The sequence below is a fragment of the Gallus gallus genome, chromosome 25 (genome assembly GCF_016699485.2).
Source record: "Gallus gallus isolate bGalGal1 chromosome 25, bGalGal1.mat.broiler.GRCg7b, whole genome shotgun sequence".
Classification (NCBI taxonomy): Eukaryota; Metazoa; Chordata; class Aves; order Galliformes; family Phasianidae; genus Gallus; species Gallus gallus.
The window spans coordinates 983,862-993,282 of record NC_052556.1 but is presented as its reverse complement, the minus strand read 5'-3'; the positions used below and the strand labels follow the sequence as shown (position 1 = coordinate 993,282).

The 9,421-nt window shown below is 59.9% G+C and overlaps 2 protein-coding genes across 10 annotated transcripts; one reads left to right on the top strand and one right to left on the bottom strand.

Moving 5' to 3' along the window:
- Positions 1–264: 264 nt before the first annotated feature.
- Positions 265–4,285, bottom strand: HAPLN2 (hyaluronan and proteoglycan link protein 2). Of its 5 annotated transcripts, none has more exons than XM_040652492.2 (7): positions 4,124–4,285; positions 2,635–2,749; positions 2,326–2,525; positions 1,767–2,117; positions 1,491–1,607; positions 1,145–1,330; positions 265–1,057 (listed from the first exon to the last, which is right to left on the bottom strand). In XM_040652492.2, exons 3-7 carry the CDS (start codon positions 2,510–2,512, stop codon positions 774–776), a joined length of 1,125 nt encoding a protein of 374 aa, XP_040508426.1. In that variant the 5' UTR covers positions 2,513–2,525; positions 2,635–2,749; positions 4,124–4,285; the 3' UTR covers positions 265–773. The 5 variants fall into 5 exon arrangements, with proteins under 5 accessions (XP_040508426.1, XP_015153906.2, XP_040508427.1 ...); XM_015298420.4 differs by having other exon boundaries at positions 2,326–2,436; XM_040652493.2 differs by having other exon boundaries at positions 4,129–4,285.
- RHBG (Rh family B glycoprotein) lies at positions 4,149–9,212 on the top strand. Of its 5 annotated transcripts, none has more exons than XR_001470096.3 (11): positions 4,149–4,536; positions 5,454–5,640; positions 6,073–6,223; positions 6,346–6,493; positions 6,798–6,964; positions 7,167–7,304; positions 7,435–7,568; positions 7,665–7,786; positions 7,968–8,041; positions 8,177–8,428; positions 9,071–9,212. XR_001470096.3 is itself a non-coding variant. In NM_204367.3 (10 exons), the coding sequence occupies exons 1-10, from the start codon at positions 4,362–4,364 to the stop codon at positions 8,234–8,236; spliced, it is 1,356 nt and encodes a 451-aa protein (NP_989698.2). In that variant the 5' UTR covers positions 4,149–4,361; the 3' UTR covers positions 8,237–8,625. The 5 variants fall into 5 exon arrangements, 2 of the variants coding, with proteins under 2 accessions (NP_989698.2, XP_015153896.2); XR_001470097.4 differs by having other exon boundaries at positions 8,632–9,212; NM_204367.3 differs by lacking the exon at positions 9,071–9,212 and having other exon boundaries at positions 8,177–8,625.
- Positions 9,213–9,421: the final 209 nt, after the last annotated feature.

Below are 9,421 nucleotides of genomic sequence, written 5' to 3'. Positions count from 1 at the left end.
TGGGAGTGGGGGATGCACAATGGAACCGTGGGGACCAGGTCGATGCTGGAACAGCCTGGGCACAGCGATGGCCCCCAAGCCACAGGCACAGCCCAAAGTGTCCCCATGTCGATGTGTCCCCACATTGTTTTCTCCAGCTGCATCACAAACCCAGAAACCCACAAGTGTGGTGCCAGGGACACCGATAGCACCAGGACACTGCGGGGGGAGTGCTTGAGTCCTTGGCAAGCCCCCCCCCCACTGAGTGGCCAGGAGGTCCCAGCGGCAGCTTTACTGTCGCTTTATTAATTGAGAAAGCGAAACTCCATTAGTCACACTCGTTAATGCCTGGCTCTCCAGCATGCCTGCACCAGCTAAAGTCTGCATGACCATAGGAAGCGAGGCCAGGGCCAGGGGCGCACTGAGCTTGGGGGGCTCAGGGAGCCTGCTGTGCCCACCAGGGGCCGGACCGGACCCCCTCAATTCCTGGCATGGAAATGGCTCTGGATTCTCCATCAAGTCTTGAATGCCTACAAAACTCTGAGGCAGCTGAGTGCAGGGAGCAGCCCCATTAAATGCACAACCCCCTCAGATTCAGCCCCATCAGAGGGGATGCACAAACCCTCCACATTCAGCCCCATCAGAGGATGCATAAACTCCCCCAAATTCAGCCTCATCGCTCCATCAGAGGATGCAAGCACCACCCAAAATGCCCCAGAGACCCCTGTCCCACCTCCAGCTCTCCACTCAGGTGACGAGAGCCGGTGCCACCCCTTTGCCTCTGCCCACCTCTCCTATGTCCCCACGAAGCAGTAGGTGCCATAGGTCCGCAGCTCCTTTCTGGGGAAGCCAAAGCTGTGGACACCAGGTTCTGGCAGACCCCCGCAGCGCTGCCGGGGGGTGGTGATGGGGTATCGCACGCTTCCATCCGCCAGCCACCCTCCGTCACAGCGATCCAGCCCCAAAAACTTCCACGCAGAGTAGAGCTGCCCCACTTTGGCAATGGTAGCACCGTGGTTGCGGCACGCTTGCCCGGCTTCCTTGAAGCTCAGGTGGCCTCGGATGAAATAGACCTCACCTAGGGACAGGTGGGAAATAATGGAGGGTGATGACTCCGTGAGCAGCCCCAGTGTCACCACACAGGGCTGGGGGATGCTGGAGGTACCTTGCAGTGCAGAGGTGAAGCAGAAGGCATCAAAGCGGTCCCGCTGCTTGTCTTTGGCCCCATAGCTGCGGATGCCTGGCAGCAGGAGGCGGCCGCCGCATGGCTCCCTTGAGTTGATGATGGGGTAATGCACGGTGCCATCCAGCACCCAGCCTGCGTTGCACCAGTCCAGGCCCTCCATCCAGGCTGCGGGGCGGGCAGCACCTCAGCATCCCATAGGGACAAAGTGGGGCATGGGAGGGATGGGGATGGCAGCCTGGGAGGGAGCCTGGTCACCTCAGCAACATCGCTGCCAGCAAGGCAGGTTTGGGGCAGTGGGAGGATTTGAGATGCTGCAAGATGGTACCTTTGTAGAGCTGCTGGTAGGTGGCAAGCCGGGCATCCTGCTGCTCGCACGCACGCTTGGCTTCGTGGTAGTTGAATCTGTAGCGTCCATTGCTGGGCTGGTAGGGGAAGACAACACCTGGAGGACAGGGACAGAGGGATGGAGGGTGAAGGAAATGTTCTCACCATGGAAATTTGGCTCCTTGTCCCAGGGACCTGGTGCTGAGCAGGAGTCTGGGGCAAGCGGCTTTGCGATGGGGACCCATTAGAGCCTCCCCACCTTCCCTACATCCCTCACCCTCCAGGTGCAGCGTGAGCGAGACGCTCTCATCCTCCAGCCCGTTGACCAGCTGGCAGCGGTAGCGTCCCTCATCCTCCAAGGCCACGTTGGTGATGGTGAGCGAGGCGTCGTAGCGGTGGCTGTGCCGCAGGCGCACGCGGGGGCTCAGCGGCCCATAGTTCTTATGGTACAGCCCGTTGGTGATGATGATAACGCTTTCCCCATAGTTGGCTGGCTCCACCTTGCTCCACTTCACCCGGTAGTTGCGGGGCAGGGCGCGCAGCACGCAGGGCAGCGTGGCTGTGGCACCTCGCTGCGTGTGCACCGCGGTGTGCAGGGGCTCCAGCAGGTACTGCAGGCGTGGGGTGGCTGCGGGGCACCAGCTCACCTCGAGGCATTGCCACAGCCTCATTGCCCCTCAGGACCTCCCCACCACCCTCAACAGCCTGGTTTCCAGCACCCTTCCCCACTCATTTCCGTGCTGCTGCAGCCTCCAGGATGCTCAGCCCAGCCCCTGCCCAAACCTCCCAACACCGTCCCCAAGCAGCAGTGTCCTGTTCCCATCCCTGCTCCCTACCAGGGCTCCCTGTTGGCTTCTGGAAGATGCTGGAGGTGGGGGATGCTGCCAGGAGCCAGAGGGAGGCGAACAGAACCCGGTGCATCTTTAGGGCTGGGGACTGGAGAAAGCCTGGGGGGAGCGAAGGGGTCAGGGCCACGCAGCAGGACAGACCGGGGGATGCAGCAGGGACATGGGCAGCAATCATCTCAGTGTTTGCCCTGCAAAGTGGACATCATACGGGATACCCATGATCTGAGAGGTGCCCAGCACAGAGCCGGGCAAGAGCAGCCCCCTCTCCCACCACCATCAGTCCCCATCACTTCTTACCGTCCCCGGGGGAGCTGCTGCGCCCATCCACCACCGCCTGCGTCCTGGCTCTGTCACAGCCTCCCCATCTCAGGATGAAGGGATGTGGAAAGCTCAAATCTGTGCTGTGTTACTGCTGGGAAGAGGAGACACGGGGCACGAGGACACGGGGGCAGCTGTGGGTGCTCCCAGCTGGGTCCTGCCCTCCCCGTGAGCCAGCGCTGCTGTCACCGTCACCATCACCATCCTGGGGCAGGCAGTGCCCCAGCAGCCCCACGTCCTTCTCCCATGGTCAGTGTTGGCTGTGCTCTCACTCCCTGCCCTGTGCCCGTCTCTTCCCGTTTTCTTCTCCTTTTTTTTTTCTCCTTTTCTTTTTTCTTTTTCTTTTTTTTTTTTTTTCCCAACACCTCCCCGAGGAACGCACGGGGAGGAGGAAGCACAATTTCCCATTGTGGGCATCTTTCTCTGTATTGTTCTGCTCGGCAAAACACAGCGCTCTCCAGCTAACAAGCGTGCCTTTATTCACAGGCCACAGAGTAAGGGAACGCAGGGAAAATGTCAGCACCATGCAGGGCTCTGCACCCCCTGTTGCAGGCAGAGAGCCCCTCAGTGCTGCTCCCCATGAGATTCTGCTCTTTGCTCCCACAGCCATCGGTGCTGATCAAACCCACACTCCCTGCATGGATTCCCTGGCTCTGGAGCTGCTGATGTGGGGGAGCACTGGGGGGGTCCCCCCACCCTGACACCCCCCAGCCTCACCCTGCTCAGTGCAAAGCCACGGCAGAAGCTTCGCCACTGTCACTTTGGGGTTGGGATGGTGCAGGCAGCAAAACAAGGCCACACAATGGGGCTGTGTTCTGGGTTCCCTTATCAGCTCCCTCCCCCAGGGTGCATCTCCAGGACTGGAGGAAGCTCATTGCACACAAACGCAGACAAGCGTCCGTCTGTCTGTCTGTCCAGCAGAGGACACAGCGATCTTGGCATGCACAGTGCAAAAACAGCCCCTGGGTGGGAAGCAGAACCGTGCATTTTGCTCTAGGAGGCTCCCCTTGCTCCAAGCCCCTGCCCCATTTTGGTCAATGCTATCACCCTGCTCTGGGCACTGCAGGCCCCCAAGGACCCTCACTTCAAACCACTGTGAGCAAGAGGGGGACAGGGCCCTGCTATTCCAGAACAGGTTAAAAAACAGCGGAAGATGCTCCTCCCCAGCTCTCCCATGGGTCTGTACCCAAAACAGACCCTGAGTTCTCCCAGCAGTGCCCAGTTCAGCAGTGCCCAGTTCAGCAGTGCCCGGCTGCAGTTCAAGGTTTCTTAGCGCTGCAGCACAGTGGCCAGGCTTTCTGGTGGTTGCGTTTTTGCCCACATGAAAGCAGCAGCTACATTGGAAAGCAGCCCTGATTCATCCCTTCCCAGCATCCGTCCCCACACCCCCCCTTTATTTGGATAGTGTGAGATCACAGTTTGGCTGCACCAACAAAGCACCCGAGCCACTTCCCCAAAGTGGCCATACTTTACTTGTCAGCTCCTTCCTCTTCCTCTTCCTTCTCGCTGCAGGACAAACAACTCCACCAAAGAAAAGCAAAGCAAAAGAAAGGCTCTGCTGCAGCTTCCCAACCCCAGGGGAAACCCGCTCTGCCAGCAGCCACAGGTTGCTTCTTGCCTTCATTTTCCTGGGCTTTTCTGGGCAGGACTTGGCCTCGCAGGCGTGGTTTGCAGGTGGCTTTCTGTGCTCCGGTGAGCTCTGCAGCATGGCTGAGCGTGCTGCTGCAAGGCTGCACCTCTCCGGGCTGTGCTTCTTCCTCCAGCTCCTCACCATCGTCCTCTTCGCCACCTTTGTCCGGTACAGCCCGGAGAGCTCCAACCTCTGCTCCACGGAGCCAAGATGCAGCCAGAGAGACCCCAGCCCGACTTTGGGGTACCCCCGTGAGTACCCTGTCCTCTGGGAGGAAAAGGGGGGGGGAGGGGAGATGGACAGGGAGCAGCTCTGCCTGCCCCACGCTCCTGGTATGCGTGCAGGAAGTTGTTGTGCTCAGCTCTGACCCCCAGAAGAGAGCAGGGGTGGACATGGGGATCCTGGGGGGCGAAAGCCTGACATGCCCCGCCCCGACCATGTGCTCCTGGCACTGCGGGGGCTGCAAACTCCACCCACAGGGGTTGGCAGCACCAGGAGATTGGCACCGAGCCCCTTCCACAGTGCCATCCGCCCCGACCCTACCCCCAGCCATTGTGGGGGGGGCTCAGCCCCTCCTGGCCCCCTCCCTCCCTCCCCACGCAGCACCAATGTGGTTGGCCAGGTGTGGGCTGGTTCTCCCAGTTCCACCCACGTATCCACACCTGCTTGCTGACTCACCTGTCCCTGCTATGCAAATGGAAGATTGCCCCAGAGCAGGACATGGGTCCTCTGCTTGGTGTCACCACCAGGTGTGGGACAGTGGCTCTGCTTGCCGTGCACATTGGGGTCCCCGTGCGCCCCTGACATTTGCAGAGCAGCAGGGGGGTCCCTGGCCATGGCCGATATCTCCAAACACCCCTGTGTCAGTGTCAGTGGTGTGGACAGGGTTGTGTGAGCTGCTCCAAAAAGCTTCCAGGCTGTGGGGCAACCCATGTGCATTTATGGGGACTGCTGCATGTGCGGGGCTGGTGTTGTGGGAACTGCTGCTGGGAAGTGACACAGTGCCCTGCTGTGCTGGAACATGTGGGTGGAGAAGGCTGATTGCCATCAGCTGAAGGCTCCAACACCCCAAAACCTGTTCGACCCCAGGCTATCTGGTGGGGGTCTCTGTCACCCAAACCCAGGACCTGCCCGTAGTGCCTCATAGCCCCCCTCTGCCTCCTGCCAGGGTTCCGGGATGCCCACCTCCGAGCTCTCCTTGGCTTCGGCTTCCTACTGGCCTTCCTCAGCCGCTATGGGGTGGGCAGCGTGGCTGGCAGCCTCCTCATCGTGGCCTTCACCATCCAGTGGGCCATACTGGCCCAGGGGCTCTTTTACTTCTCCCAGAACAGCAAGATTTATGTGAGCACTCAGAGGTAAGGCAGGAAGGCTGCTGCTGCTCTGACGCTGCACAGCCCAGCTCCATCCCTTACACACTGGCTCCCTCCTCTGTAAAACTCACTGCTCTGCTCTGGAGGAGAAGGGCAAAGCTCGCTTGGAGGAGGGTTGTGAGGACCAGGCTTGAGCATCAGCCAAGTGTTTAGGGGAACGCTGAGACCCACTTGCCTAAGCCATGCTGTCCCCTTGCCACCGACGCAGCCAGATTCAAGCTGCCCATTCAGCTTGCAGGAGCAGGGTGTGGAGTGCAGGGTGCAGGGTTGGGGAGGCAGGGTTTGGGATGCAGGGTTTGGATCGTAGGGCACAGCATGCAGGATTCAGGCTCTGCTCCAGCCCACCCACTCTCCCCAGTGCCTGCCCTTGCCCGGGCTGCACTGGATCCAGCTCAGTGCCTTGTCTCTCCTTCCCAGCATGGTCAGTGCCGACTTCTGCACCGCAGCCATCCTCATCTCCACTGGGGCTGTTCTGGGCAGGGTGAATCCCATCCAGATGCTGCTGATGGCTCTGCTGGAGGTTCCCCTCTTTGCTTGCAATGAATATATCCTGCGGAGCATCCTGGGGGTGAGTCACCCCCCAGAAAGGGAATAGTCGGGGTCTCTGTTTTGGCTCCTGTCCTCAAGACTTGCCTTGGCCATAGGCAGATCCCATACCCTGCCCTGCACGGTGCTTTCTGTACTTGCCAGGTAAGCGACAGTGGAGGCTCCTTGACCATCCACACTTTTGGTGCTTATTTTGGCTTGACGGTTTCACGCGCCTTGCACCAGCCCCACGAGGACAAGAGGAAAGAGCAGCAGGACGTGGGGCACGGGCCCGATGTCTTTGCCGTGGTTGGTATGGAGCTTGAGCCCTACAACACCAGAATCATAGGAGTGGTGCGGGAAGGACTGCCACCAATGCTAGGACATGCAGTCGTGCCACTGTACAGCTGAGGTCTGCAGACCTCCAAGGATGGAGATTCTCCACCTTGCTGGGGATCCCTTCCAAGGGAAAAGCTTTTCCTCCTGTCCAGCCCAAGCTGCTCACACTGCCAGCTGTGGCCGTTGTGCCTTTGTGCATCTCTGGCACTAGCAAGAAGAGGTTCTTTCCCTCAAGGGAGCAACCTCAGTGCCCACGTGTGCCCGCTCACCTCCCACAGGAACCATTTGCCTGTGGATCTTCTGGCCCAGCTTTGCCTCAGCCACCACAGCCCACGACAGCGCCGAGCCCTGGGCAGTGCTGAACCTCTACTTCTCTCTGGCAGCGAGCACCCTGGCCACCTTCATCCTCTCGCCCATCCTGTATGAGGAGGGCACGCTGCAGGTGGTAGGTCCTCTCCTGAGACAAAGCCAAGCTCCTGTCCATCCTGCAGGGACAGGAAGCATGACGATGTCCAAGGGAGCACAAGGGGATGCTGGTTTGCTTTCATGGGTCGGATAAAGCGCAGCTTGATCCCAATGGAAGCCCAAACCTCAGCCCCATGCTGATGTTCTCCATGAGGACAACCCCTCTGTGCTGCTCCATTCAGGCCCAGCTCCAGGATGCCACCTTGGCCAGCACAGCCGTGATGGGGATGGCGGGGGAGATGCTGTCCACCCCCTTTGGGGCCCTCACAGCAGGTTTCCTGGCCAGCCAGCTCTCCCTGCTCAGCTCCAGGTTCCTCTCGGTGAGTCCCCTTCTGGCACTAACGTAAAGCACCTTTGGACCCAGGGGGGCTGCATTCCTAACTCAGCCAGAACAGTGGGGGTGAGCACTCCCCCCACTCCAAACCCAGCTCCTCTCCGTGCATCCCCCAGCCCATCCTGCGATCCAGGCTGAAAACCGAGGACACGTGTGGAGTGCACAACGTCCACGGGCTGCCGGGGATCCTGGGCACCTTCCTGGGGACGCTGCTGGCGGCGCTGGCCACCGCGGATGTATTCGGCGACAGGTGAGAAGAGCCGGCACCGGGGGATGCTCCGATATGGGTGCTGCTCCGGTGCCCCCACGTGGCCACGAGCAGAGCCCACGGCCGCGTTCCCCGCAGGCTGCAGCTCGTCTTCCCGCTGGTGGCCGACGGCAGCCGCACGACCGCTGAGCAGGCGCAGTGGCAGCTATGCGGGCTGGTCGTCACCCTGCTGCTGGCTGCCCTCGGGGGCGGCCTCACGGGTGAGTTTCAACCCCGTGCATTAAATATATATATATATATATATCGCCCCCAAAAACCCAACGAAACCACCAAAAGCGACGCGGAGCGGTGGAGCCCACGCGGCGCAGCTCGGCCGGGGGGCCGCTAGGTGGCAGGGGAAGCTCGGTGCGAGCTCAGGAGGATTCTCCTCCGCATCCCCAGGAGCCCTCCTGCGAACGAAGGTGCTGAGGTCTCCCCCCGAAAGGAACGAGCTGGAGAGCAAAGCGCTGCGAGAGGTACGGCGGGGGCATTCGGGGTGGGGGGGGGTACCCTCCTTGGTCCAGGTGGGAGGCAGCTTTGTCACAACCCTCCCCACCCCCCAAGTCCTGCTTCAGCCCTGAGCCAATCCACCCCTCTCTGTGCCGGTGCAGGTGGATGAGGATGGATGTGACCACGGGACGAGCAGCGAGGAGCGACGTACCATCGCCTGACAGCCCTGACAGCGTGATGAGTTCCAGGCAGTGCCTGCAGCCCCACGTTCCCAGCCAGGCTCGTCTCCATGCGTTCCCCAAAGAGGATGGGGGCACAGAGGGATGTACAGCAAAGAGATGCTGCAGTCATTTGGTTTCTTGCTGTGGGAAGAAGGGACTGCCCGGCTTGGTGCGGATTCAGACCTCGTTTGGGTGAGAGGTGCCACACACCAGCTCTGCTCTGTGCCTTCAGCTTCTCCACCTGACATAAGGGAAGAGCTGCGGGGAGGGCTTTTCTTTAGCGTGCTGCGCTGGGAAGGGGCGTACTGAGCTGAAGGGCAAACAGCAGAGACTTTATCTATGGATCCTTTTGACCGCCGCCATTAAAACAGCTCTGTCTTCTTTTGTAACTTCAGGATTTGCTCTTGAATTCATACACCGTTTGCCAAGGAAGAAAGCAAAGCCCCCAGGATACCCCCCCCCCCTCACCCTACACAGCAGCGCTGGGGAGTCACAGGGTCCCCATTTGAGCCATGGATTTCATGCTTAGCTCTGACCCCTCCATTACCTCAGCCACCAGAGGGTGCCACAGCTCGGGGCCAGGCCGTGGTGACAGCCTGGTCCCCTGCATGCAGGTGGTCTCCCTCCTCCCATCCTTCCTCCAAAGCAGCGAAGTATCACTCGGTCCTCTTGAGAGACGGATGCCCCCATGGTCCTGGTTGGCATCGCACTGAAAATACACTGAGATCTGAAATGAGATGGGGGGGGAAAAAAACAACCAGCAACAAACCAACTGCTTGGTTCCAGGCTGACCGAAAATGTTCGCTTTAATTGGGGCTCTTTAATTCCTTTTAGAAACGGTGGAGAGAAATTTGGAGGCTGGTGCACTGTTCCACAGCAGAAGTTGAAAACGTTCGCCTTTGATACACATCAAACCAACGCCTTAACGTTCCCAGGGATCCCCACTTGCTCATTACTAAGAACCCAATGAAATCAAGGTGTGTGCTGGATGCTTTGGTTCCACTGCATTGCCCCCCCAAAAAGGAGCCCGGCAGTGTGACGTGAGGTTCCATCCTCACTGCAGGCCCTGGGCGTTCTGCTCCTGGTCCATCCTAACCCCCCTCCAGGCTCTGCTGCATGGGGAAGATGCTTCTCATGACCCATGGGAGGCAGAAGCGCATTGGGGCTGGGCTCCAGCCTGCAGCC

Bases quoted from the DNA above. Each gene is read 5' to 3' on its own strand.
- HAPLN2 (XM_040652492.2), bottom strand. From the start codon at position 2,512: ATGATTGCTGCCCATGTCCCTGCTGCATCCCCCGGTCTGTCCTGCTGC. The intron at 2,118-2,325 runs GTAGGGAGCAGG...GGTGCCCCGCAG, and splicing joins GAAGCCAACAGGGAGCCCTG to CCACCCCACGCCTGCAGTAC. The intron at 1,608-1,766 runs GTGAGGGATGTA...CCTGTCCTCCAG, and splicing joins GCTCACGCTGCACCTGGAGG to GTGTTGTCTTCCCCTACCAG.
- RHBG (NM_204367.3), top strand. From the start codon at position 4,362: ATGGCTGAGCGTGCTGCTGCAAGGCTGCACCTCTCCGGGCTGTGCTTC. The intron at 4,537-5,453 runs GTGAGTACCCTG...GCCTCCTGCCAG, and splicing joins CCCGACTTTGGGGTACCCCC to GGTTCCGGGATGCCCACCTC. The intron at 8,042-8,176 runs GTACGGCGGGGG...GTGCCGGTGCAG, and splicing joins AGAGCAAAGCGCTGCGAGAG to GTGGATGAGGATGGATGTGA.